This window comes from Solanum stenotomum, chromosome 3 (assembly GCF_019186545.1).
Source record: "Solanum stenotomum isolate F172 chromosome 3, ASM1918654v1, whole genome shotgun sequence".
Classification (NCBI taxonomy): Eukaryota; Viridiplantae; Streptophyta; class Magnoliopsida; order Solanales; family Solanaceae; genus Solanum; species Solanum stenotomum.
This window is the reverse complement of record NC_064284.1, coordinates 12,239,902-12,267,257: the sequence shown is the minus strand read 5'-3', so window position 1 is coordinate 12,267,257 and position 27,356 is coordinate 12,239,902. Positions and strand designations below refer to the sequence as shown.

General features: G+C 33.9%; 5 protein-coding genes across 9 annotated transcripts; 3 read left to right on the top strand and 2 right to left on the bottom strand.

Moving 5' to 3' along the window:
* The first annotated feature begins 411 nt into the window (after window positions 1-411).
* Window positions 412-2,130, top strand: LOC125859641 (uncharacterized). Of its 2 annotated transcripts, none has more exons than XM_049539427.1 (6): window positions 412-576; window positions 669-739; window positions 950-998; window positions 1,130-1,237; window positions 1,501-1,576; window positions 1,718-2,130. In XM_049539427.1, the coding sequence occupies exons 1-6, from the start codon at window positions 528-530 to the stop codon at window positions 1,965-1,967; spliced, it is 603 nt and encodes a 200-aa protein (XP_049395384.1). In that variant the 5' UTR covers window positions 412-527; the 3' UTR covers window positions 1,968-2,130. The 2 variants fall into 2 exon arrangements, with proteins under 2 accessions (XP_049395384.1, XP_049395385.1); XM_049539428.1 differs by having other exon boundaries at window positions 449-576; window positions 911-998.
* Window positions 2,131-2,500: 370 nt separating this feature from the next.
* On the bottom strand, window positions 2,501-7,726 carry LOC125859630 (mitogen-activated protein kinase kinase 3). Its single transcript, XM_049539414.1, has 10 exons — window positions 7,501-7,726; window positions 7,256-7,363; window positions 6,932-7,177; window positions 6,028-6,246; window positions 5,803-5,940; window positions 5,521-5,688; window positions 5,237-5,350; window positions 3,621-3,728; window positions 3,355-3,446; window positions 2,501-2,943 (listed from the first exon to the last, which is right to left on the bottom strand). Exons 2-10 carry the CDS (start codon window positions 7,355-7,357, stop codon window positions 2,583-2,585), a joined length of 1,548 nt encoding a protein of 515 aa, XP_049395371.1. The 5' UTR covers window positions 7,358-7,363; window positions 7,501-7,726; the 3' UTR covers window positions 2,501-2,582.
* Window positions 7,727-8,740: 1,014 nt separating this feature from the next.
* On the bottom strand, window positions 8,741-14,456 carry LOC125859637 (uncharacterized). Of its 4 annotated transcripts, none has more exons than XM_049539421.1 (6): window positions 14,280-14,456; window positions 14,002-14,161; window positions 10,858-11,197; window positions 10,241-10,416; window positions 9,187-9,310; window positions 8,741-9,081 (listed from the first exon to the last, which is right to left on the bottom strand). In XM_049539421.1, the coding sequence occupies exons 1-5, from the start codon at window positions 14,320-14,322 to the stop codon at window positions 9,199-9,201; spliced, it is 831 nt and encodes a 276-aa protein (XP_049395378.1). In that variant the 5' UTR covers window positions 14,323-14,456; the 3' UTR covers window positions 8,741-9,081; window positions 9,187-9,198. The 4 variants fall into 4 exon arrangements, with proteins under 4 accessions (XP_049395378.1, XP_049395379.1, XP_049395377.1 ...); XM_049539422.1 differs by having other exon boundaries at window positions 8,741-9,070; XM_049539420.1 differs by having other exon boundaries at window positions 8,741-9,310.
* A 7,234-nt stretch (window positions 14,457-21,690) lies between these two features.
* LOC125859627 (probable leucine-rich repeat receptor-like protein kinase At1g68400) lies at window positions 21,691-24,824 on the top strand. Its single transcript, XM_049539411.1, has 3 exons — window positions 21,691-22,645; window positions 23,229-23,618; window positions 24,031-24,824. Exons 1-3 carry the CDS (start codon window positions 21,850-21,852, stop codon window positions 24,681-24,683), a joined length of 1,839 nt encoding a protein of 612 aa, XP_049395368.1. The 5' UTR covers window positions 21,691-21,849; the 3' UTR covers window positions 24,684-24,824.
* Window positions 24,825-25,883: 1,059 nt separating this feature from the next.
* LOC125859638 (probable aquaporin TIP3-2) lies at window positions 25,884-27,356 on the top strand. The gene is made up of 3 exons (XM_049539424.1): window positions 25,884-26,176; window positions 26,431-26,681; window positions 26,770-27,356. Exons 1-3 carry the CDS (start codon window positions 26,038-26,040, stop codon window positions 27,160-27,162), a joined length of 783 nt encoding a protein of 260 aa, XP_049395381.1. The 5' UTR covers window positions 25,884-26,037; the 3' UTR covers window positions 27,163-27,356.

Below are 27,356 nucleotides of genomic sequence, written 5' to 3'. Positions count from 1 at the left end.
TTCTCGACATCTATTATTTCAACGATTAACTTATCTATATAATGAATACTTAAAAATATGCACATTTTTTTTAAAAAAAAAAGTACTACTCCCTCCATCCCATTTTATGTGGCACTTTTCAGATTTCAAGATTCAAACAAGTCTATCTTTGACCGTAAAATTTACACAGATTTTTCAAACATTTTGAATTTTCAATTATTGTGACTTATAGTACTTGTTACGTAGTTTACAAATATATAAATTTTATTTCAAAAAATTGAAGATTTCATGCGCAAATTTCCGATCAAATTTAAATTGTTTGACTCTCGAAAAATAAAAAATGTCACACAAATTGAAATAGAGGGAGTACTAGTATATAATAAGATTACTTTGTCACGTGTGTTGTTAAAACAAACCGTAGATTTGGATTATCAAAACAAAACTTACAGTCGGGTCAGAATAGCCAAGCAAGGGGGCAGAAGAATAGACCCGATTGCAAGAAATAAAGCCCTAACCATCTCCGATTGGTACTCCGAGCAATTGCAGCCATGGCCGGAAGAGAAGTTCGAGAATATACAAATCTCACCGATCCTAAAGGTACTTTTCCCCATAACTCTAATGCATTTTGTTTTACTGATGATTACATTTTTGTATTCGTTGATTTCGAGTTTCATTCAAACGAATTGCAGATAAGAAATGGGGTAAAGGTAAGGATAAAATTGATGACGAAGAAATCGCTTTCCACCGCATGGTTTCCAAGGTTAGCGAATCACGCTTCACCATTGTTATCTCATGAATTTGTTTTCAAGCTTCGAATTTACCTCCAGTTCTATTTATTTATTTGAATGGACAGTTGATATGTTTCTGCTAAGATATTTGGATATGGATGAATTTCCACTACATTGAGTGTTCTGATAACCTGCCCTGGCAGGGATCTTGGCATTTCCTACTGGGTGATTAATATGTTCAGATGCAAGATGTTACTGGGGAACGTGGAGGTTACCTTCATGGAAGAGGCGGTATTGAGTTTTGCTCTTTTGGATGCATTTTCCTTTAATTTTCTTCCTGGTTTTGGTGTGCCATTATTCATATATATATGATAAAGGGAGTTGTAGTTTATTGATCATTGTGTAAGTTTTGCAAAATGCAGCCCTGGACAGTGATGACTTGCTCTATCTTAAGGAACAGATGGAAGCTGAGGAGGATGCAGAACGTCTTCTGCGTCGTACTGAAAAACGTGCATTCCAAGCATTTAAGATATCCTTTTATTTGTTTTCTTGGATCATATCTCGTCTTGCATGCGTATCGTTTGCTTGTTGGCTTTGTCCAGTGATGGAAAATTTTAAATGATGTCAAGTGAATTTCATTTACATATAGAACCGTTGAGAAGGTTCATATTGATGATTTATCGCATGGAATTTCTTTTACCAGCACAATACAAGGCTGTGACTTTGAAAAAAAGGGCATTGGTATCTATGGTAATCATGTGATAGATTGTGGTTTCCTTAACAATTTGAAACAAAGCTGTTGCTAACTCGTCACCTGCATTACTTCCTCTGCCACTTCGTGTTGAGCCCAAACCCAAGAGTGGGATCAGGTTTGAGTTTATCTCTTTTACTCCAAGGCAGATTATTGCTTTGTGGTTTTACCCTTTTTTTTGTTCCTCTTTTATTGGGTTGTCTGCCCAAACAAACTTTTGAATTAATCCAACATTATGAGATTGATTTCTTGGCAACAGGCAACAAGATTTACTAAAAAGAGTTGTAGAAGTCAAATCCAAGAAGCCAAAAGTTTCTAACTCATCCAATGGGAACAATTCCCCTGTACTTCCAAGTACACGGGCTATGCCAAGTGGCAAGTCTGGTGCTGATAATGAGGAGATAGAAACTTTGCCGGTCAGGTCAAATGAAGCTGGTGATAGAAAGATAGATAATCCAGTAAAAAGCTTGCTTTCAGTATATGACAGTTCTGATGATGATGATGACTGATTTTACAAGGATTTATCATGTTTATGATGTTTAGTTTAGTGTTAGAATTAAGAATCATCAGTTGCGGGTACAGTGTGCCCAAAATGCAGTGTTTGAATCACAAACATCATTAGTTGTTTTACTATGCACATTCTGATCAATGCGTCTGACTTGTTTGCTTTAACATGGGTACCGATGATTGACTTCAACGATTGACATTTGATAGTGAAGCATTTCTACACACCCTGAATGTGAGGGAGGAGCCAGAATCTTCATCTGTGCTGTATATTACATGGATTGTCGGTGCTACTATGTAGCGATTTGTTCGTTGAGTGAATGGTAAATTCACCAATGGATCAAAACTTAAATTGTAATGCTGGGTGGACTGAAAATTACATCAATAATAAGAAAACCGTGAGAAGCATGGCTTAAATGTAGTTCACGAATTATAGTGTTCACAATAAGTAAACAGTTCTGTACATCTCGAGTCAATTATAAGGGTTAAAAAATAATCGAAAAACCACCTTCTAATAGCATAGATTGCATACAGGGAATTAACTTTTAGGTCATTCTCAACTTTTTCCATTTACAGGAACACACACAACTACAATTACATTCATGATCTCATGAAGAGTTCTATTGAGTAATGAAAAGTTCATGCTTAGTTATGAAATAACGGCCGATAATGTTTGCTTTCTCTACAATAAATTGCTCATGAAAGGTTCCCATCCGTTTGCTGGGTATATCAATAGAGAGATCTTTCAAGTTTGGCAGACCCTCAACTTGCATACCATCTCCACAAATGAGGAATTGATTTCCAACTATAAAAGATCCAGAGACACGAATTGCTACTCCGTCTTGACCATTAGCTCGACATTGAAGTTTCTCTACAACATGGACAAGCTTTTCTGGAGGCCATTCTCCAGCTAATGTGTTCCGAATGTTGGATAAGGTTGAAAAAATATTGTTGGGACCGATGGATTCTTTCCCGCCAAAACTTAGAAGTCAAATGAACATAAATGTAAGTCAAGAAGATAAAGAGCTTTAAATTTAATAATAAATGAGTGCACAAGAGTTCTTATATTCCACAATATCTCACTGTATATACAGATACTCTGGTCATCATGTTGGTACACCCACAACAGTTTCATGAAAATGCAATTCAAGGCATGCACAAAAGGGCCTCAAGATCCTCAGATCCCACAATATTCCCAAGTAAGACCAAGCTGCTAAATATAAGAGCCTTAAATTCCTCAGATCCCATAATATCCCACAATATCCCTGTGTGTTTATATGCATGCTTGTTACGTGCGTTAATACACACAGACAACTAAAGACAGACATATGCTAAAAATCAACTCTCCTTGCAACAAACAAGTGTAGATTTAACATAGCAAATGTCATATACCTGAAAGTGGAGCATTCATTATATAATGTCTTGGTATGCTGCCAAAATTCATCGGATCCATCAAATAGTAAATAATAATGTATTGTCAGCATCTGAACAACAAACAACAAACATGAATTTAGCATTACCTACTCTAGAAATTTTGACCTATTGTAATTTTAATTGATAGTGAGTGAACAAAATTGAGACAGATTGATTCTTAGATTTTCACTAAATGAAAGAAATCAGAGCTACTGAAAAGGCAAATATGAAGTAGGAAAACTCACATCTGCCAAATCCTTCATCCTCTGTGTTGGATCAAAAATGTCTCTGACAAAAGTACCCAAGTCTAATGCAGAATCACTATACTTGATAATGAATGGATGTGACAGTAGCTGCAATCAAAGAGCACACTAAGCCACCAACCATTCTTAAACCAGTCTACCTTGTATATCATAACATAACGATTATATGTCGTAAAGGTCCTGAAGGTATAAGTCTATGCAGAAAACTCTATGATCATTGAAGTAACTGAACCCACCCGTTTCATACAGGTTAAATAAAATTCAATTCAAGTTCTAACAATGATAAGCAATATGAAAGAGGTAGCTCCGTGTTTCGATAAATATATATGCACACACAATATCCCTCCAGCTCCAACAATGGAAACTATATAAATAATATTAAACCCCTTGTGCCTGGCGGTTAGGCACCCCTACAAATTTTTTTTTTGAGAAGGAGGCACCCCTACAAATTTTAGACAACCAATCCATCAAGAAGCACCAGTTTTCATTTAATAAGACGAAATCATATTTGTCTACAAGAAACAACCAGTGTATTATAGAGAAAAGGTCATGTTTCCCAGTTCAAGTTTTGAACAATTTATATTATTGTAAGGGCTCGTTTGGTGTGAGGGATAAGCATAAATAGTCTTGGGATAAAAAAATAGTCCTGGAATAAAATTTAGATGTCTTGTTTGGTTGACATGTTTGGGATAACTTATCCCACCATTTATAGCATAGTGATGGGATAAGTTTTCCCATATACATGGTGGGATAGGTTATCCCAGGATAACTAACCCTAAGATAGTTAATCCTGGGATAACTAGTTCCCAACCAAACGACCCCTAACTATCTAATAATCAATAGTATGCACTTGACTGGAAAATGGTAAGACATATTAATAACTAAAACTGAAAATTATTCCAAGTGATTTGAGTAAAATTGACAGTCTGGTTCTGTTTCCAGCAGAATCACAGTGCCTCGGTAGGTGCTAAAAGACGGGGACCGAAATACGCACTACCTATTGATCATTACTATCAAGCTCAAATAAACCACTCGGCTGAAAATTATTCCAGGTTACATCCCTCGGCTCAAGAAAAATACATCTAACCTATTCAACTGTAAGCAATGGTGTGATGATTCCCTCATCATACAGACAGACATATTGACNTTGGTGTGAGGGATAAGCATAAATAGTCTTGGGATCGTTACTATCAAGCTCAAATAAACCACTCGGCTGAAAATTATTCCAGGTTACATCCCTCGGCTCAAGAAAAATACATCTAACCTATTCAACTGTAAGCAATGGTGTGATGATTCCCTCATCATACAGACAGACATATTGACTTTTACTTTGTATCTTTCATGCTCTTACTAATATACTTTACCATACAATTCTCAGAAATGCAGTCAAACTTATATCATATAGAGTGGGAAAGAGGGCTGATATTTCTTTTTTTGTTGTTCAAGATCGGCATATAAGTGTACAAGTGATCGACAAATCATTACTAGAGGTACATGTGACTAATACTTCTTCCACAGCTCCATTGCCTATTTAGAATGTGTAGAACATCCACCCTTTTTTGTGATTTATTTCCTTGTAAAAGAAAATGTGTACTAACCTGATCTGCTGTCGGCCTGTCATCAGGATTTTTTTTGAGGCAAGCATCAACGAATGAGCAGAATTCTGGTGAATAGTCGTGTCTTGACAGTGAAGGAGACGGATCATCTAGGATCTGCCATCATAATATTGGAAAAACAAGGATGTGATGATGAGATCTTTGCGGGAGTTTGAACTCAAACTTATATATTATATATCCTGGGTGAGTGGAGGGGCGTTATGTTACATATCCTGTTAAAATAATCAAGAACAGAAAGGCAAGAAAGGAAGCAGTAGAAGATTGACCTGCAACATGAGATTGACAGGTCCTTCATTAGCTGTATATGGAAATTCACCTGTACCACACTCAAACAGTGCAAGCCCAAGGCTCCAAATGTCAGCTGGATAAGAGTAATTCTCATTCCGTATTCGTTCCGGCGACATGTAAGTTACTGTTCCAACAAAAGTAGCACACTGGAAAACAAAATAAATTAGAAGAATGAATCTGAAACAAGATACACTAGAAGATTCATTATCCATTTCCTGCATAAAGAAAAGTGGTATTCAATATAACCTTCGTTAACTAACCATAGCAATTGAGCTTTCTAAACCAGCACTAATTCCAAAATCAGTTATTTTGGGCTCCCCCTTGAGATTGACAAGTAAATTTGCTGGCTTTATGTCTCTGTGGACTAAATGTCGAACTCCGTGCAAATAACTGAGACCCTTAAAGAACAGCAAGCATCTATAAATAAAAATAAAGGACAATACTAAGATAACCACTAAAGAAAGATGTTGAACAAGAGTCCTTACATGCAAGAGCTTTTGAACCATTGAGGAAAGGATAGGTTCTGGAATGCTTTTCCTAATTTTTATGATATCCGCAAGAGAACCCCCATCCATGTACTCTAGAGCTATGCTTATCTGCCCAGAATCAGGAGTATAAAAAGCTCCATAGAACTCGACAAGACCTTGGTAACATGGTGCCTCACACAATGTCCTTATTTCAGTAAGTAGTTGCTGCCTTTTCTCCTAAAATGCAAGAGGAAATATTTCAGTGAACAGAAAATTGGACATTTTCCTATTTTCTTATGGCCAATCCCTTCTTAAATTATTACACGGTCACGTAACATTCAGTTATCAACACGCACAAAAATTCTTTTTTAACATAAGATGATCTATTGATACTACACCCTTTATGCTTCATGGATGCATATGTTATAGTTTGCTACACCGAAATAGAAAAAAAGCCCAAAATAGTCCCTTATCTTTGGGCTAAGACTCAAAGTCATCCTTGTTTTTTTACATGGAGCACTAATAGTACCCATGTTTGTAATATTGGTGCAGAATTATGGTCATCCCCCAAACTTTCATCTATCTTTTAATGTTGATCTTGTCCACAATTTAGTGTATGAAATGTTCAGTCGTCTTCCTCTATGTTTAGTAGAAACAATAACTCCTAAGAGAGAAGGTGAGAAGAAGAGTACTCCTTGTTCCATACAGTCCAAACATCATTGCAGGCTTGCAGCTAAGCCAAGAGTCTAGTTTTGTTTGTTTTTGTCTACTCACTAGGGATACTACCTTGTAGACATATTAGGGATTGGATAAAGGAATCAAAAATCAGAGGAAGGAACACATTAAAATTACAGGGCTTATAAAGGAATAAGAAATTAAAGATAGATAGAGTTAAACAAACATTAATATGGAATTCACAAACCTTCTCAAAAATATTTATCTTCTTCAAAGCAATAATCCTATGAGTTGGAATGTGAATTGCTCTCTGAACAACACTACTGGCGCCGGCACCTATGGCACCAAAGACCCTCATCTCATGGGAAGCACATCTATATGTCTTTTCTCCATGATCTGTATCATCAACAGGCCACTTTTGTAATCCCAGCTCATTGATATTGTATACTCCATATGATTGACTCAACAAATTCACAGTTCCGGCATCCGATAGCTTCACAAAAACCCCAATATCATCCCTCCGGCCATCCCTCATATAAAATTCAGTTCACAACAAAAAAGAAGAACTTACAGAGTACGAATCAAAAGGATCAGATGTAGAGGTAGGTGAAAAACCCTTGTCAGCATCAAACAAAGGCACAAGTTTCTTCTTCAATTCCTCCAGTCCAGCCATTACACACTAAAAAATCTCAACAACTAATAAGGGCTCAATTCCAAATTAGTTGGACATCAATTACACATCATGTGAACTGAATTTGTAGAATTGAAGCAATATGAAGAAATATGAACAGAAAACCAAAAGCCCTTAACACTTACAGATTACTTATTAGAACAAAATCAATTCAATTTTACGGCCTTCATGGACGAACCAGTTCCACTTGATGAAAACGATCTGCTCTTTAGCTTCTTCTATGGTACAACAAAAGAAGCAGAAATTACAACGACAAATATAGAACGCAAGCAAGCAATCAATCACCTGCTTAGATGATCAAAAGTACAACGATAAAGATGATGGATCGGTAGACGTTGGATTTGGAATACAAAATGAGAATATAAATAAAATTGGCTCTTAATATATATATATATATTATTAAAAAGTTTAATATAAATAGCTGCCCACTAAAAAAATAATCATCAGATAAGAAGTATATACATATAAATATAATAATGGTGTACAATATATGTATATTTATGGATACGTTAGTTTTGCAATCCTTTATAAATTTATTTTTAGTTATATGTTATTTTGAGGTATTTTTATTTTTATACAAAAGATATAAAGTGAATATGATGCTTGGTAAGGAGTGCGTCGATAAATTTGAAATAATCAAATTCTAATATGAATTACCAAATACCGAATGAAAAACAAAAAGTTAACATAAGAGAGATGCTAAAATCATATTATTTTTTTTCAAAAATGCAAATATTTTCAAGTGAGGATCAAATGTGTGACTTCCTTTTTTTCTTTTCCTTTTGCAATGTTGTCCCCATACATTTGTCTAGTTCAAAAAAGTCACTACTCTTTATCTATTTTTATTTTTATTGGTTTTGTCATAAGAAGTTTATTGGAGTACTATTGGAAAAAAAACATTTCTTCTAAGACACTATAGCACCATTGAAAAGACATTTGTTTTCACTTTTCTTTCTTGCAATTCTTTGAGAAATTTTCTTGCAAAAAAACTGGGAAAAATTGCAACAACTTATTTACAGGATGACTATATTTAGTTTGCTTGGATTTTATTTGAAGACGGTGATGGTGCAAATACATTCCGTGCTTTTAACCCAACTCAAGCCGAAGAAACTTATTCAATGGTCACCGCATAACAGCTTTTGGTCCCAAATTTTTGGGGTTGCTTTTTCCAATAAACGTTGGTTACATTTCTTTATGTTATTTGTACTAGTAACCGGCATTAGCATTTCTTTCATCTAACTTGCCATCTTTGGGTAGAGTGATGAGCTCATTATTTACGAAGTTACGAACAGCCCTGTATGCTCATCTTGCCATCTTTAGGTGATTTTACACAACTCCAGCTTCCCAAAAACAAAAGTGTGCATATCAAGGAATAAGAAGAACAAATAAAAATGGTTAGATTGTTTAAGAGCTATTTACATGAACATGCATCTCCAGTGAGGATAGAATTACACCATCTCCTATATAAACCATTTTATATCCAATGCAGCTCATCTAATACAACAATTATCTCCTACCAAGAGGCTCCTATCTTGTAAAGAGAAAAGAACTGCTTCAAAACAACAACCCCTCATCATCAGGTTCTCTCACTATTTGATCATTTATTCATTGCACAGACGTGCCTGCATAACATTATACTAACAAGATCTCTCATGTTGACGTAAATGCAGTCCATCTCCTTGTTTTCGGATAACTCTGCAGAACCACTTTGGACTTTGGAGGAAGCCATCAATACAGGACTCTTGGCTACAGTAGGAGATGATAAAAACAGTACCATATCTGAATGGAAAAATTCATAAACTAGAGACCACCTGGGGGCTAATTTACTGTTTCCACCACATGTTGAGGATTCCATCTGCAAAAGATTTCATATTTTTCCACATGGATGGTTTGCTTTCAGCTCGTGTATCAGCCTTGCGCTCATTCGATAATTTCCTAAATGAAGCTAGTTCATGTCAGATAAGGCGTAAACAAGACTCATGCATAAAAGATTTTAAATGAAAACCAATAAACTAAAGCAGGATTGGAGACCTCTGATTGCCTGTTGATCTGTCAAATGCAGGCACAAGTAAAAACGTAATATGAGTTGCTTTAAGATGCCCTAACCTCAGAGCAATTCCAAGTTTAACTGCATTGAACAGATACAATTTTGCACTTCTCGACAAATATCATTTGTTTTATTATTCTTAACTCTTGGGTTAGGAGGAATTCCTATATAACTGAAGTGACACAGTAAAAGCATTTTCTGTTCTTTTACTAACTGATTTATGTAGCTCTGGCCCTCTTTAGTATCACCTGGTAAGAGGCTGTTGATTGGAATAAAAATTCTCAGAAGGATTAAGCTCGAATAAATTTCCAGGGATCCTCTTCCTTTCGAACTACAAACATGGGCATCATTGACCGGTCTGGCCTATTCTTCGAAAAAAGTTTTTACAAGATCCTTATCTATCAAATTTTAACTAGATCATAATGGTATCCCTCAAAACATCGTGTTTCACTTGTGTGTTTACAACATCCATTGCTTCTGTACTAAGTTGATTAAATGGGACTGCAAAGACAACCCACCACGTAAATCATTATTTGCCCAAATTTGTTGCTTGAAATAATCAACTTTTTCATTATTTGCTAGTCTGGTTCTGCACCTGGCAACTTATGTAATACTGTAACACATTCAAATGATACTTCAAACGGAAAGATAGTGGGGGGATTGATGGTTGTAGTGAGCCTGAGACATGACATGCATCTTTCAAAAAAATCAACATAAATGAGTTTTTTATTTTTGGGGGGGTGATGGTTGTAGTGAGCGGTGAGCCTGAGACACGACATGCATCTTTCAAAAAATATCAACTTAAATGACCAGGTTACCTTGTAGGCTTTTCAGGTTCAGGTGAATGTATTTGCTCATCCATCTGCTTTCGGCCATCAAATTTGAAATCTTCCATAGGGGAGTCTTTCTGTTTTATGTTATTCTCAGGTTCCTCGGAATGTGAAAAAGATTTTACCTCCGCTCCAAGAACTTGTGCAGCAGCATCTTTATTATCCTGCATTAGAAACTTAATTATTTTACCACATGCAACATACAAGTGAAAAATTGGGGACTCAGAAAGGAAATAGATAGTAAGATAGCTTGCCATGTCTTTTTTCTCTTTAAAGGCCTGATTCTATGGAGTCCTCAGAAGAGGATTCAAAACCATATTCCAAAAATCAGTATAGTGGTGGATAACAATTACATCATTGAACATCTTAGGATTACTATTAATTCAAAGTCAAGAATTGTTGGTCAAAATTGTGATCAACCTTCAATATCTCAGACAAACTCAAAGAGCATTTAGTGATTTTCTAGTTTTCCTCTAATTTCAGTCCAGTTCACAAGAATCACAGCAGATAACCTTGATGGAATTTTTTCTAATCAGAAGAAATTGATGAATTCTATTTGATTAAAATCCAGAATCTTGCAGGAAACAGGTCTATAGCATACTTACACTTCCAGAAATTCTTGACATCTCATGCAACGAAATCTTCTCTGCTGCAATTGGAGTTTGTAGCTTTGCCTCTGCCTCACGGTTGCTACTAGTATCCTCACATTCATGTTCGAGACATGTTGCACTGCTTAATTGCAGCTTTACCTCGACCTTGCTCTTATCCTTCCTAATTGCAGCTTTTCTTGCGGAAACTTCTTTAACCACAGAGTCTTTATCTACTGGCATTTTAGCATTGTATTGCATTTCTTGGACAATCTTCTTGACAGTGTAATACCCGCCACCAACTTCTTTCATTGCCGCATAAGCAGATGGAAATTTTCCACCATTCATGGCTCTATATCTGCAAAATGGATAAAAGATGATTAGCTGATCTTAAAATTCAAAACTCCACTGTAAATCCTGCAAACCAAATTAAGGACCCGTTTCAATGCTTACATATTAGCTATAAACATTCACTCCTTGCTTTGGCTGGAGCCGTCTAGCTTAGTGATGTCATGTAAAGGTGGTGTAAAGGAACAAATATAGACCTAACTAGTAGTCTGATTGACATAAAAGCTCCTGGGTAACATCCTTATTGTCAGCCAGGACTACTCACAAATAAATTCCAACTCAGTTAAGACACAGGTTTGATGACTTAAAATACAGAGGATTCCGCAATCCAGAGACAACAATACCTTTAGGGAACTCCTAAAGGCCATCCAGAGGCTCTATTATGATTGTTAAATAAGAAAGGGCCATTATTCAGTAACATTGACAAAGAAAATACTATATCCAGTATTTCTTCATCTTTCTGCACTACCACTAGAGATTTTCTCCCAAGTATGAGTAAATAGAAGAAAATTTAATCTAAGGACACTCCAAGGTGATCAATAAACCTATGTATGTCTCATTTTCCATGAAAATAAGAGTAACATATTCTTGTTGATTACTGGCACACCTCCAAAAATAAAAACTCAGTTTGCACAAAAAAAAATCATTTTTAACTTCTAAAATTCTGCCCCTAGGATTACCAATTCACTTGGCCATACTCCTATATTGTAGCTTTCAAATATCAACCAAATAACCAATTCAAGAACACTATTTTTTTTTTGCTTATCATCAACTCCGTCAGGATGACAAAAGTTCATAGGTCCACTTACACAAAATGTACTCAAAGGTCATGAAGCAAGCTGAAGATACAATAATATGGATGATTGTTACAGCTAGCTCAAGTTTCAAAAGTAAAACAGAGGTCCCTACTTCGGTTAAGCAAATTCAAAACATAAAATGAGCCCTTTCTATGGATAGGTAGAGCAGCACCATAATCAAGTCACACAAATATCTAATAATAGTGCATGCCTTCAGAAAGCTAAGGACACTTGATAAGCTGGCTGTAGTTTTTAGGAGAAGGTAGTTCCAAGAACATGAAATATCTTGGTTATGAGCTCCCAGCTTCTGACCAAATGGAAAGTGAGAAGGGATCTCATTAGTGTGGGCCAATCAAGAGAAAAGAGCATCATACAACCATTGAAACTCTACCAAGTCATTGATATAGTATACAAAAGGGTCATATAATAGGTTTTTGCAGCCAAATTTAGAAGTAGAACTCGAAAGACATCAGGGAAATTCTTTATATGAAGTATCAGGGGAAAAGATACAATTGAGAACAATGATTTCCAAGAAAACACACATTGACTATCCCACTGCCATATTTGGATACATGATAAGTAACAAAAAATATTCACTTGTGAGGGGGACAGGAAGGGAAATTATCCATGAAGTAAAATATTATCCACTATATTCAAAAACCCTAATGGAACCTTGCCTTTTTCCTCTAAAATTAGTCAACCATCAATCACCAAATTGAACAAAACGGATTAAATTTCATGTGTAAGAGATAAAGTTGAACAGCATGACTTGGCTTCCCCTAATAATAATAAAACTAAGGCAGATATATCCAATTTTATATTGCCTCCACAAATTCGCATATACGGAACTTTGTTAATCCTCCTTCACACTCGTACGAATTTGTAAATGAAATTCAGAAAATTCTTTATGCCTATTTGGTTAGCAGTAGCCCTTCGCATCAGTCTTTCAAAACTCGTCAAGGGTTGCATTTGAAAATAGAAATTGCCAGCAAAATCCCTGTCATGCGTCTTAAATAAATATATAGCACCAAACTTCATAACATATCAAATACTTGACGAATAATATGAAAAACTACTCTGGAAACTAATGGGTCCAAAGTCTAACTTGTAATGCATTTCTGTTACTTGGTATCAGGTCGTAAAACTGAAACAGTCCTCTCCACTATCCATGCTGATTAACAACAACAATTATTATGCCTCAATAACAAATTTGTTGGGATCAATATATGAATCCTCAAAATTCATGCCATTGGAAAGGTATCGACATTGCACTGCAAATAGGCTTCTCCAAAGATGTTGGCCACCTTTTTTTAATGCAGAGTTACCAGCAAACTGTGGAGCAAGTTTGTGGCAATCTTTGACATGTTCTAAATCATGCCAAATACATTATTGAGCTAATACAATGCTGGAACAGAGAGGGGACGTCCAAGAAATCACAAAAGACTTGGAATAGCATTCCTCAAGCCATTCATGTTTGGCTTGAAAGAAATGGCAGAATCTTTTAAGGTCATAAGAGCAACATACATACCCTTAACAAAGATGTCTTTTTTTTTTTTTGCTAGCTTTTTTATGCAACCTGGTTATGATGTAGATGCATATTAATATACAACAGGGGATCTGCATAATCTGTCATTATGTCTGGCTCAGTGCAAGCATTTATAAAATCTCTGATTACTTATATAAAAAAAACTCTCTATGGCTTCAAAATAGAAGTATTTCCTAATTAAGTGTAACCAAATTGTTCCTATTATGTTAACTTTCACTCTTTAGTCAGCTTGTGGCCTAAGTTTGAATTTGTACAGTCAAATCAGTGCCACAATAGAGTTGCTCATTTGGTTGATGCAGGTCACAGGTTCAAGGATTAGAAACAACATTTTGCAGAAAATTAACAGAAAGGCGGCATACAATATATTTTACACTCCCCCTACACTTGAATAGGATTCAACAATTATTGCATCAATTAAACACAAAATAGAAGCAGAAATCAACCTAAAAAAGAGGGAAAACGATATACTACTTGTTAACAAAACCTTCCACCATTGCTATCCTTTCTTCCATTAATACTTTTTTCGGTTTCCTTCTATCTGCCGCTGAATCAGACGGAACGGTGGCCGCAAACGACCTCCACCGGCACTGAGTCTTCGATCCACGAACTGAATTTGAAGCATCTCCAACTACTGTCATACACATCAGATTCAGCATGCATTTGAATTAACATTTTCTCAGATATTGAAGATCACATAATACTACTACTTCTTCTATACACAGATTAACAAAAAATTACTTGTAACAAACCTTGTTTGGATACAGTAATGGAGAGCCGCCGAACAATCTGCATCTCAAATCAACACAAAATTGCTGTATAATAATATTTGGTGCTATATTTGAAGTGTAAGCGTTGGCGAGGGAGGGTTTAAGAATCCAAAATTACTCATGTTTTTCATTTTGGGGACTGAGGTTTAAGACAGCTTTTCTAAAAATTCTTTTTATTTTTATTTTTATTTCTCTCCCTCTCTTGTACTGCTTTAATTTCTAGTAAAAAAACAATTTAATAACAGATAGAGTGAAGTCCTTTTTTTAATAAATTCTCTTGGCTATAGTTTGTCTAATTACTCTTTATAACTATACTAGGTAAATTACTCGTGTTTCGCACGGGATTGAACTATTTTACTAAGCTTACATATGATCATTCGATAATATTCATATTTTCAATATATACGCTATATTGTCAAGAACATTTTATTTTAAGGCAAGCATTCCTCCGAAATCTTAAAGTGCTATATTATTTTTTTGTTATAGAAACATTATGAATCATATAGAGATTTTAAGTATAAGAAAGAAGTCTAAGAAAATCTCCATAGAAATAGTTGGTCAGAAGTAATGAAATTTGCTATATTCAAAAAAGTTATAAAGAACAACATCAGACGCTAAAGAAGAAACCAAAAAGCCTCGAACAACAACACTCCCAAGTAAAGTGGAACATCACGTCCATACAAGAACATAATTAACTAAACTCAAATGGAAGACCTTCAGCTCCTTTCTTATGAACCTCCATCAATTTGTTTTTATTATAGTATGACGTATTATGTATATGTTAAAATTGACCCTAAAATTGTTAGTATCATAACTGTTTTTCCTCATTGTTTCACAGTAGTCATTACTATTGCTTATGTTTCATATTACCGACCCCAACTTATTTTGAATTGAACCATAGTTATTTTTATGATTATAGTATGCAGTTACAAAGAATTAATGCAATTATCGACCAAGCAGTAGGTGACATCTAAATGGAACTGTTCACAACTGGATATTCTAAATCAAAATTTTGACACATAACATATTAAAATCTCACAACATAATTTTGTGAGCACTTGAACTCGCAAATATCCACAAATAATAATAAAAACAACCTTACTGTCCTAGCAATCAAGAAGAAAAAGGCATGTTGATAAAAATATTTTTCAATAACATAGTCTATCAGGTTGTATCCAAGTTTATAGTTCACAAATTTAATTGAAATAATCCAAAAGAAAGAGTTGTTACATCTTTATTAAAAAAAACATAAAACTTTATCAAAATAAAGAGTTACCACTAAAGTAAAAATGATCTTTAACAACAATTAATAGCTTAATTGTCGGTAAATATGTATTTTCAGAGGCAATTGGTACTCTTTATAAATGTCCCTAAAGATTATAGCAATATTGAATCTAATTACAATTAATTAATGTCGGTAAGGCTCTAGCACTCTTCGTTAATGTGCATATTTATTGTCGATAAAAATTATTTTTGTTATAGTGGATTTTGGACATTTGTTTGTTTCAAGAAAACTTGATCTTTTATTATGCCCAAAAAAGAAGAGACGAAGAAATATGACAAATTACTTAACATGCGACAAAAGAAGTGGACTAATTGTGTCTATACTAATATTCTAGGAAGAGTGCAATGACATACGAATTGTTTGTACCTAAGAAAAACAATCAAAATAATATATTAACTATGGCAAGCAAGGGAGCAATCTGTTTGGTTCTTTTAACAAACTTCATCATTGGTTCCGTATCAGTTATCACATATTTGTTGTTGTGTGCTATCAAATACAGTACAACCCACAAGCAACTTTCCCAAAAAGTTTATGAAAAAACTTTTAGAAAGGGACAAAAGAGAAGATAATATTTCCACCATCCTCACTGAAATTTTTAACAGAGTTTTAAAAAAAGTCACCAAAATAGCAAATAAAAATGCAATAGATACATGAATCACAATGACTTACAGTAAAAGATTAAGATTCAAGAAATATGAGTAAGAAAACTTTGAGGAATAAAACACACTTCATAAGAAGTTTAATTAATTTATATGAATTGGACTCCCTTATGGCAAAAAAAAAAAAACTTACAAATAATAGTGGAAAAAATAAACCTTTTGTTTACTAAAGAACCAAATGTAATAAATTCAACCATTTCAATAGCGTTAAGAGTTGTGGAATGAGAGATGCAAGAGTAGTAATGTTGCATGCAATCAAAATCAATTTTATTTGCTTATACGAAGAAACTTGTAGAAAGGGACAAAAGAGAAGATCAATTTTTATTCATCTTTGCTGAAATTTTTAACATAGTTGAAAAAAAAGTCACCAAAATAGCAAAAAAAAATTGTCATAATTACATGAATCGCTATGACTTATAGTATAGATTAAGCTCCATGAAATAGGAGGAAGAAAACATTGAGGAATGAAACAAACTTCATAAGAAGCTTAATTAATGTATTTGAATTCGACTACCCTACAACGGAAAAACACCTACAAATAATAGTGGCAGGAAATCTCTCTATTTATAGACAACAAAAGATAGTGTGAACAAATGCTTATTGTGCCTTATTGGAAAGGTTACAACTCTTTGGAAAAGTTACAACCCTTCGGAAAGGTCAAAACCTTTCATAAAAGTCACAATTTTTCATAAAAGTCGCAACTCTTCATAAAAGTCACATTTTTTCATAAAAGATACAACTTTTGATGTAAAAGTCGCAACTTTTCATAAAAGTCACACTTTTTCATAAAAGTTACAACTTTTCCTGAAAGTCACAACTTTTCCTGAAAAGAGAAGGCTAGTATTGGAAATAAATAAATTAAAAGGGAATTCTGGTTTGTGGTGGCGCCACATAGGCGGGCCTAGGGTTCTCTTATATATATATATATGATTTTTGTTTGCTATGAATATTTCTATTTATATATTTCGTTAGTCAATATACAAATAAAGTAAGTATATATAAATTTTGTATTTAGGAATTTATGATTTTTTCCAGAACTTATACAAATCAAATGTATCAACACATCATATACAAACAAGATAAATGAAACGTATACAAATAGCTACGGTAAGCATATCCAATTTTTTTATTTATACAATTAGAAATTAAATTATACAAATTATGAATTATACAACTAGGAACCGAATTATACAAATTCTAGACGTGGCCCACGTAAATATTGTTCTATGTTAGTGACAAAAAATAATTTCTTCAAACTACAACTAATTTAAATAATTAATTGGCATATGTTTATTTAGTCGCGTAATTTTTCCTGTTTAATTTTCTTTTTAAGTACTCAATATGATTGGTGTTAAATTATTTTTGTGATAGTTTCAAATATATACAATAAAGTAATTAGTTTATAACAAATATAATTATAGTTTTATTTATAGAAAAAATAGTTAAAAGTCATAGAAAGTATACATTGACTATATAATATAGCCTACAAATACATGAGGTATACACTAATTATACATTATGATACACTCAAAAAACTGAATATAATTTAATTGTACATAAAATATACAACTGATTTTTAATCTCGATCAACTCAAAATCACCTCTAAATAGTCTCAAATTTTAGATATGAAATTTTCTGAATGTTTCTAATCTTTTGATATATAATTTCCTCAAAACAATCCGCGTTTGTCATATGTTGAAATTTTAAAAAAGACAAGAAGAAGAAGGAAGAAAAGACGCAAAAGAAGGAGAAGGAAGAAGTTGCAAAAGGAGGAGGAGGAGGATGACGACGCAGAAGAAGAAGAAAAGGTAGCGTGGTCATTTTTGGGGAAAAAATATGATTAAATGGTCATTTTTGGGTAATTGTTATAAATTAGATTAAAAGGATGATAAATAAAGCTTATGCGCTAACATTTGTATAATTTGTCCATTATTATTTTTTGTATCTGATCAGTTAAAGTATTTTTTTTTTTTTAATTTTTCATTTAAAAAGATATTTTTTATTTTTTGGTTAACTGGATAATATTTGCAAAAAAGTTTAAGTAGCAACATAACAAAATAAGGGAGTAATTTGGTTGCTATCAAATTACTACTATGAATCGAAATTTTATTTTAAAAAATATTTTTTTAATATTTATCCATACTGTCTTATTTGTAAACACGAAAGAAAATAACAAAATTCTTATGTAATCAAATAATTGCTTCAACCCCTTTCTTGTCTAAAAGGTCAGCCACTTTATTCTGTTTTTTTTTATAGGTATGTGAAAGTTTTAGATCTCCTAATTATTGCATCAATGATTTATCTTCACGAATTATAAAAGCTCTAAAATTCATTATTATAATTGATAAAATTAGCTACCTTAATTGAGTTCGTGGAGATTTTCAAAGGCACCAAATTATTATCCTACGTAATCTTGAGTCTCTAAATAAGAGCAAATAATCATGTCAGAGTATTAGTACTAGTTGAAATATCCTTCATAAAGTTTATTATCCAATCACCTCGATCTATTATTACATATAATTCTTCTAATACCCTATAAACCGGAATTACCTAAGAAGAGCCATTAATATTAAATTTATAATGACCAAATAATAAAGATTTTCATTTTATGTTAATAGTATGCTTAATAACAATTCATAAGTATTGATGGAAGTAGGTACGCTCCCTCTCCCTTAGCATCTCCCCAGCAGGGGCGTATCTATTCCATTTGGACATTCTTCGTCGAAAAATAATACTCTATATATAAGTAAAATAATACACAAAGTGATTAAATAATATATTTTGGACACTATTGACAAAAAAAAATGTTATAGCCTAGTGATTTTAGATGTCTTGAAAAGAGCCATTAAGTATTCATGTGTTCGAATTTCACTAGCAAAAACTTTTTTTTCCTTTTTTTTTGACACCCTTCGTGAATTCCTGGCTCCGCCACTGTTCTTGAGTCACCTCCACTCCTCATTTTTTGGTTTTTGCTCCATTATGTTTGACTAAATTATATAGAGTATCTTTACTAATATTTTTTATGTACTTATTAGATATTATAAAATAAGTAAGGTGATATACTTTTTCTTATTTTTTTTTTCTCAAATCAAACACAGCCTAAATAAAATTCATTTTATCGGGTACAAAGAAAAAGAATAAAAATGATACCGTTAGAATTGTATTAATAATACTTATTATTTGAGAAACGCTGAATTAGCATTCCAGAGTCTTTACAATGGTTAGGTGACTTTGTTTTTTAAAAGAAATACTTGTTGATTGAAATAAACTGGTTATGCAGAATTTATGTATGTTGGAAGGTCTATTAATTTATTGAATATCTTATTCGATGTTTGATATTTATTTTAAAGTTTAATCAATTTAAATTTATGTTAGAAATTTCATTTTGAGATAAATTATTTCTTATTAAACAGGATTTTATTTTTTAAAGATTAAAATTTAAATCTAAAATATTTAATTAAAAATGAACAAAAATTTATCACAACATTTAATATTAGTAAAATAAATTGATCATCAAAAAACTTTGGTGGTCACTAAGAATCATTACAAAGATGAGAATTTCTCAACTTATTTAACCGGTCTTTACACAAGTTAATTAGTTCAGTAACCGTACCAAATGTCACAATTTAAAACTGCTTGCTATTAATTCTAATTCAAATGTTTTTGGGACAAATGTTATCGAGTTATTTGTGATATTAAAAATTTATTCTCGAAAATAAATTCAGAAATATGCCTAATAATAAATGAAACATAATAAAACACCACGAAGACTTGGATTCAAATTCCAACAAATGAAAAAAATAATAACCCAACAAATGAAAAGAAGTTCACATGCTTAAAAAGTTCTAATAAGTAGAGTCAACATTCCATATGGTGATGATTCGATTTGCCTAAATTATATAATAGGTAAAATTATCACATCCATATTTATAAAAAAGTAATAAATGTCTGATGAAATAATCAATTTATACTTATATTAACTTGGTACTTTCTTTTTAAATAAAATAAAACTGAGGGTAGGAGAAATGGAGAGGAGATTACAATGTGGGGAATCAAACTCTCACCAATAAAGTAGGAGTTCAGATAGCTAACCAACTGAGCTACTAAAATCCCCTCTTGAACACCACTAGTATCCCAGGAAAAAAAAAAACATAATAATATGATATTTTGCTAATCAAATACCAAAAATTGTATGTGGAAATGCCAACATATATGGCCACTTTTTTCAAAGGAAAATTGTGCCTATGGTACTCTAGTCTAGACCCTCAAACTAAGAATATTAGTACAAAATTCTTAGTTGCCAACCACAAAAGAAAAAAATGAACTTATTTGGTGATGGTATCATTTGACTAATTCCCCTTAAATAACGTAGACAAATGATTAATTTCATTGACACTGCAAAGTCTCAATTGGCGCACACAAAATGTCAAAAATAGGAAGGAAATTTTTCAAATTTCAACAATATTTTGTTATAATGCTGCCAACTCTAATCACTCTCATTGAAATCAACATCATACCCAATGTATTATCATATAAAAACAAAATTATAATATAGTAGTATATAATACATAATATACACTATCAAAAAAAACTTCATCTTATCTATGATTAGGACTCCCTTAAGGTGTTTTTTTTTAATATATAGTTGTCAACAACCACCAATTATGCACCTAAGTATATTGCCCAGTCATCAATAAAGTGGAGGAAGATTTCAAGTTCAAATATTAGTGGAGACAAAAATAATAATAAAAATTATTTTTTCACATCGTATTATGTTTTGGTGAAAATAGTTATTCAGTACCTATATTCATCGAAGGTAACAACTAACAAGAATTTGGTGGTATAGTCGAAGTGTGTGTAAGTTGATCAGATATCATGAAATTTCAAGTGAATTTATTTCCACTTTTCTTATGTCTTGATAAACAAAGTTACTTGTACTCTTTAAAGGTGACAAGAACCAAGTGAAATAATTGAGGTGCGAACAAACTGATCTGATACTATCTTTATAAAAAAAAAGAAGTAAATGGTTAAAACACACTTAAACTATTATTTTTTTGCGAGTTTCATAACTCAATTATTCATTGTTGTCTTTACCTGCCTAAAGTATCATTCCATTTGTATTAAAACACAAATCATTGCTTGAGTTGACCAACTTAGTATCGAGATATGTTTTGTAATAGTTGTAATATGAAACTCGTGAAAAGATAATTTAAGTGTCTTAAAAAACCCAATTGTCATGCATAGTTCAACTCCTCGACCCAAACCACCAACTAAAATACAAGAATAAAAACTTTGACAAATATCATGTCTTGTTTAATACTAATCCACATAATAATCATATTCTTTGTTCTGTCCGCTTTCACGTCTTCCTTTGGGAATCTTTTAGCAGTTTTGTCTGCAACGTCAAAGCTGTCTAAAATAACAACTCTGTAATGGAGAACACTATAACTTTTTTTTCAACTTTTTGATGTGTTTGACATTGTTTGAATTATACCCCCAATGTTCAATTTTACTTCACCTACTACATACAACTGGTAAATTCTCAATCTATTAGACTATTACTTACTTATCTATCATTCTTCTAAGTCAAGGTTGCCACGACCAGAAATGCGTAGGACAATCCTATTTTTCGTGTTGTTTCTGGTGGTGGAATCAGCTGAATTTTTCCCAAATGAAAGAGATGCTTTGTTGCAGCTGAGAGATAGTGTAAATTCAAGTGTTCTTGATTTACATTCACATTGGACAGGGCCTCCTTGTTACAACAACCAGAGTAAATGGGCTGGAATTTTGTGTTCTAATGGGCATGTAAATCAACTTGTTTTAGAAGGAATTCAGTTAACTGGCTCACTTCCACCAACATTCTTGTTGCACATAACTTATTTGACAAAAATCAGCTTTAGGAACAATTTATTGTATGGTCCTGTTCCCAATCTCACAGGACTAATCTACCTGGAGTTTGTTTTTCTGTCAGATAATCGATTTTCGGGTTTGATTCCATTTGGGTACACTGAGTTAAAGAAACTAACAGAATTAGAGCTCCAGGGGAATGATCTTGAAGGTTCAATTCCACCATTTGATCAACAGACTTTGATTGGTTTCAATGTGTCTTCGAATAAACTCGAAGGACCTATACCTGAAACTCCTGTCCTGAAGAGATTTTCGAAGAGTTGTTATGAGAATAACGCGAATTTGTGTGGTGAAGTTGTAGGAATACCTTGTTCAATATCACCTGCAAGCCCACCTAAAGCACCAAGTGAAAAGAAAAAGAATGGCCTTAAAGTATGGAGTATTGCTTTGATTGCAGCAGCAGTAGCAGTACTTGTTCTAATTTCAATCATGTTCATTTTGTTCCGTTACTTTAGAAAATCTAAAAGAATGGAAACACAAGGAGAAGACAAACAAGGTAACAGTTTTATTGTATCATCTATGTTATCCTAGCTAGTGCCAGTTATTCTGGGGGGAAAGTTATTACTACTTAGATTGAATTAGATGATGAGTTTATCTGGTGAGACACATTTTTCGATATGGTTTATGTTAATGGCGAAAAGGTCATTCAGAACTCGTTGGCTCCAGAGGCATTAAAGATGTTTGTGACTGGGAAAAGGTCATTCAGAACTTGTTGGGGCTGCTCCAGAGGTGCTACGATGATTAGTTCATGATAGGAAGACAACCAATCCATGTCCATTATGAAGTCGAATTCAACCATTTCTAGCTCAATAAGATGGGATTTAGTCTCCCCCCCCCCCCCCTGAATTGTGGCTACACAACAACAATAACATACTAGTATAGTCCCATAAGTGAGGTCAGGGAAGGGTGAGGTGCCCCTACTTTTGTAGAGTAGAGAGACTGTTTCCGATAGAATTGTGGCTATACAACATAGAACTAGATTAGCTAATTCAATTAAACTTAAAGATCCATGTGATGATGGAGCAGTTTATATTGTTATTATTTCCTCTTTTTAACATTTCCAGTTTCCATTTTGACAGGTAATATTTCAATAGAGAATGTGGTAAAGAGAAGTTATTGGTCTAAGAGCACAGAAGATCCAGAAAAAACATTGGACTTAATATTCTTTGAAAAGGATATGTCAGTCTTTGACATGGATGACTTGTTAAGAGCATCAGCTGAAGTTTTAGGAAAAGGAAAGCTAAGCACAACATATAAAGCAATCCTGGAATGTGGTTCTGTTGTTGCTGTTAAGAGACTCAAAGAAATGAATTCTTTGAGCAAAAAGGAATTCACACAACAGGTGCAGTTGCTTGGGAAATTGAAACATGGAAACCTTGTGGAGATGTTGTCCTTCTACTATTCCAAGGAGGAGAAGCTCATTGTTTATGAATATGTTCCACAAGGAGACTTGTTTGGGCTCTTACATGGTTGGTTCATCAACTTTCTTTTACTTTTGGGAAAATGTCTAAAGTTAACCCCTCCTGAACGAAATACCTTAATTTTATCTTTCGTTATACTTTGAGGTTATTCATATCCTTATCCTTAGTAAAACGTCTCGTGTTATACTTCGAGGTCATTCATATTCATTCTGATTCTAAACTATGAACTCATGATCAAATGACTTTTGAGGTGGGCTTTCCCTTCTCTATAGTGCTACTGTGAAAATTGAAATTGCTTAGAGGTAGGTGTAAGGTCTGCGGACACTCAACCCCTTGTGGGATTATACTGAACATGTTGTTGTCGTCTTATAGTAGTAATAGTGGAATATCTTTTACCATTTTCCCATCTTTTTTCCCCTTAAGATTCAACCTTGTAAAAACTTATGATTCTTGATTTCAGAAAACAGAGGAATTGGGAGACAACCACTAAACTGGACAGCAAGAATATCCATCATAAAAGATGTAGCAAAGGGTCTAAATTTCTTGCACCAGTCCTTACAATCACATAAGGTGCCACATGGGAACATCAGATCAAAAAATGTTCTAATCCAGCAAGACCAAAGCAAGAACTACCATTCTAAGCTGACAGATTATGGATTCTTTCCTTTGCTACCATCTAAAGAATCCTTAAGAAAAATAGCAGTAGGAAAATCTCCAGAGTTCTCTCAAGGGAAAAAGTTAACAAGAAAAGCTGATATCTACTGCTTTGGTATTCTTCTGTTGGAAGTTATCACTGGAAAAGTACCAGGTGAATTGTTTTCACCAGAAAATGGGGTTACTAGTTATGTTGATGATGATTTGTCAGAGTGGGTAAGGACAGTGGTGAATAATGATTGGTCAACAGACATTTTGGATATGGAAATACTTGCACAAAAAGAAGGGTATGATGAAATGTTGAAGCTTACTGAATTGGCTTTGCAGTGTACAGATGAGGCACCAGAAAAAAGACCTAAGATGAGTGAAGTGCTGAGAAGAATTGAAGAGATTGAGCTCGAACCAAAGAATTTAGTCACTGATGTGGAAGATGATTCAGTCTCTTACTTGAAGACTTGAACTTTCCCTCCTAAACTGTAATCAAGCCGTAGCAGCAACAACAATATATCCAGTATAATTTCATCAGGTAAAGCCTGAACAATATATTCAGTATAATCTCATCTACTGGAGTCGGGGTCTGAAGAGAATTTCAAGTTGAGTCTGAACAATACATCCAATATAATCCCATCAAATGGAGATTACCGTAACCCAATCCTAACATGGGAGTAAAGAGAGGGTAAAATATGCACATACTTTACTCTGATTCCAACCGGTGGGATCTTTGAGAGAATAGAGAATAGAGTATGCGCATACCTTACCCATTAAGGATAGAGAGGTTGTTTCCTAAATTGTAATCAAGAAAATAGATTAGAAATTTAGGAACAGGCTTTTAGCAGAGTAAACTTTGTTTTATGATATTACTCATTCTTCAAGTTAATTCTTTGTAGATATTGATTTTGTTTTTTCCATTATTCATCTTTTACTTGATGAAAACACCCTTTTGAAGGAATAGCATATAGTACAGTTCTTTTTTTCATCTCTTTTGAGTCATTAATTTGATTAAATTCCATACAAAAAATTGGGAGGTGTGATTGTCCCAAGTTCGATTAAAGGTGTAGTTAGGTCACAACAACGTATAATTAATCAACTCATAATGATCCCTCGATGTGAGAATTCCTAAGTATTGGATTCAGATAAACTTAAATGAATCGATATAAACAGTAAATATTCATATAGCCAACTTTAACTTATCACTACATCCTGAAAGTAATACTACACTAATATAATCTTCTGATTACAAAAAAAAAAGAAGAAAGAGTAATCAACTTAAAGAGTAAACTCAAGATCATTTATAAAATTAAAAAAACTTGGAGTGTGTTCCCCATTAATACATTGTACTAGTAGCCAAAGAAACTCCTGAAGTGGGACCAATTGATTTTGGCTGCAAGCAAAATGGATGACGATTAGAATAAAGCCCAAACTTCTTTTCTTGCAATTTGTGGATGAAGATGAGATTTTGAGGAAATAAAATAGAAAAAACTCAAACATGGTCTTCATTTAATCCTAGTATGGATGGACTTTGAATTAAGTGTTAGGTGTAAGAAGAAAACGGTGTTTAATTGGATTTGAAATAGACACCTATGTAGTACGTGTCAATTTTCATGCAAACTTTCACCCAAGTGTCACACTTAATTCCGAACTTCATTTTTCTATAACACTATCTCCTTCTTGCTTAAGCTTGATCATCTTTATCTTCTTTCATTTCTTGTGTCACTTCATAAGTTTTATCAGATTAAGAATCTTGATTTACAGATTTGATCTGTAGTACTAATAATAAAAGTTTCTCAACATTGACAGCAAGTTGATTGTAATTATGGCTATGCCAGCAAGAAGATATGCTTTTGGTAGGGCGGATGAAGCTACTCATCCTGATTCCATGAGAGCCACCTTGTCTGAGCTCTTATCCACCTTCATCTTCGTTTTCGCCGGTGAAGGCTCTGTTCTTGCTATTGGTAAGATATAAAAGTGAAGTTTGTTCTGTTCTAACTAAAGTTGTCAACATGCATAACATGATGCATGTTGACAACTTTTCTTTCTCTTTTGTATCATTACTATATCCGTGTGCTTGTTATCTCTCACTAGCACTGCTACCACCAAGGTTTTATTCGAATTTGAATGATGGTTTCTAGTGATTTTTACTCACCACAAAGTTACAATCGTTTTGACTATCACAGATGTTGTTTTACTATGGATTTTTGTTGTGCAGACAAGTTATATCCAGATACGGGGTTAGGGTCATCAAGACTGATAGTGATAGCGCTGGCGCATGCGTTTTCCTTCTTTGCAGCTGTAGCTTCTAGCCTGAATGTTTCTGGAGGACATATCAACCCAGCTGTTACCTTTGGTTCACTTGTGGGAGGCAGGATTTCTGTTGTTCGTGCTATCTATTATTGGGTTGCTCAGCTTTTTGGTTCTGTTTTAGCCTCTCTCTTGTTGAGGCTTGCTACTGATGGCTTGGTAATAACGAGAACCATCTTGTTTCTTCTCCTTCTGTTTGTTGTTTGAGATTGATTGAGGTGTAATTGTTTGTGATGTGTTGGTGCAGCGGCCACGGGGATTCTCGGTTGCAGCAGGGGTGGGCAACTTGAATGCGCTTGTGATGGAGATAGTGATGACATTTGGACTAATGTACACAGTATATGCAACTGCTGTTGATCCAAGGAGGGGAAGCTTGAGCACCATTGCCCCTCTTGCCATTGCATTCATTCTGGGGGCAAACACCCTGGTGGGAGGGCCTTTTGAGGGGGCATCCATGAACCCAGCAAGGGCATTTGGACCTGCTTTAGTGGGTTGGAGGTGGAGGAACCATTGGATCTACTGGTTGGGCCCTTTCGTTGGTGCAGCCCTGGCTGGACTTATATACGAGTATGGGATCATACAGCATGAAACCGTTCAACGCCCCACTACCCACCAGCCCTTGGCACCAGAAGATTACTAGCCCTTTCATTTGTGAATAAAAAAGGATCGTGCTTAAAAACTAATGTGATGTTTGTAGTCCAGTTTATGGTTGCTTTTTAATTCCATTTTCTGCGTTTAATACTCTTCTGTATGTAGCTCTGCACATTTCCTAAGTTACCGAAATCAAGACGATGATCCCAGACCAGTAATAGCATGAATAAAGTCTACTTTTAT

What these genes read in the sequence shown, in the direction of transcription:
- LOC125859641 (XM_049539427.1), top strand. Translation starts at nt 528, where the DNA reads ATGGCCGGAAGAGAAGTTCGAGAATATACAAATCTCACCGATCCTAAA. An exon ending in TCCACCGCATGGTTTCCAAG is followed by an intron (nt 740 to 949) that starts GTTAGCGAATCA and finishes TAATATGTTCAG; the next exon opens with ATGCAAGATGTTACTGGGGA. An exon ending in TGCATTCCAAGCATTTAAGA is followed by an intron (nt 1,238 to 1,500) that starts TATCCTTTTATT and finishes CAATTTGAAACA; the next exon opens with AAGCTGTTGCTAACTCGTCA.
- LOC125859630 (XM_049539414.1), bottom strand. Translation starts at nt 7,357, where the DNA reads ATGGCTGGACTGGAGGAATTGAAGAAGAAACTTGTGCCTTTGTTTGAT. An exon ending in AGATAAATATTTTTGAGAAG is followed by an intron (nt 6,247 to 6,931) that starts GTTTGTGAATTC and finishes CTTGCATTTTAG; the next exon opens with GAGAAAAGGCAGCAACTACT. An exon ending in CTGTCAATCTCATGTTGCAG is followed by an intron (nt 5,351 to 5,520) that starts GTCAATCTTCTA and finishes TTATGATGGCAG; the next exon opens with ATCCTAGATGATCCGTCTCC.
- LOC125859637 (XM_049539420.1), bottom strand. Translation starts at nt 14,322, where the DNA reads ATGCAGATTGTTCGGCGGCTCTCCATTACTGTATCCAAACAAG. An exon ending in CATTACTGTATCCAAACAAG is followed by an intron (nt 14,162 to 14,279) that starts GTTTGTTACAAG and finishes TGTGTATGACAG; the next exon opens with TAGTTGGAGATGCTTCAAAT. An exon ending in GAACCTGAAAAGCCTACAAG is followed by an intron (nt 9,311 to 10,240) that starts GTAACCTGGTCA and finishes AGCTTCATTTAG; the next exon opens with GAAATTATCGAATGAGCGCA.
- LOC125859627 (XM_049539411.1), top strand. Translation starts at nt 21,850, where the DNA reads ATGCGTAGGACAATCCTATTTTTCGTGTTGTTTCTGGTGGTGGAATCA. An exon ending in ACAAGGAGAAGACAAACAAG is followed by an intron (nt 22,646 to 23,228) that starts GTAACAGTTTTA and finishes CCATTTTGACAG; the next exon opens with GTAATATTTCAATAGAGAAT. An exon ending in CTTGTTTGGGCTCTTACATG is followed by an intron (nt 23,619 to 24,030) that starts GTTGGTTCATCA and finishes TCTTGATTTCAG; the next exon opens with AAAACAGAGGAATTGGGAGA.
- LOC125859638 (XM_049539424.1), top strand. Translation starts at nt 26,038, where the DNA reads ATGGCTATGCCAGCAAGAAGATATGCTTTTGGTAGGGCGGATGAAGCT. An exon ending in AGGCTCTGTTCTTGCTATTG is followed by an intron (nt 26,177 to 26,430) that starts GTAAGATATAAA and finishes TTTGTTGTGCAG; the next exon opens with ACAAGTTATATCCAGATACG. An exon ending in GGCTTGCTACTGATGGCTTG is followed by an intron (nt 26,682 to 26,769) that starts GTAATAACGAGA and finishes GTGTTGGTGCAG; the next exon opens with CGGCCACGGGGATTCTCGGT.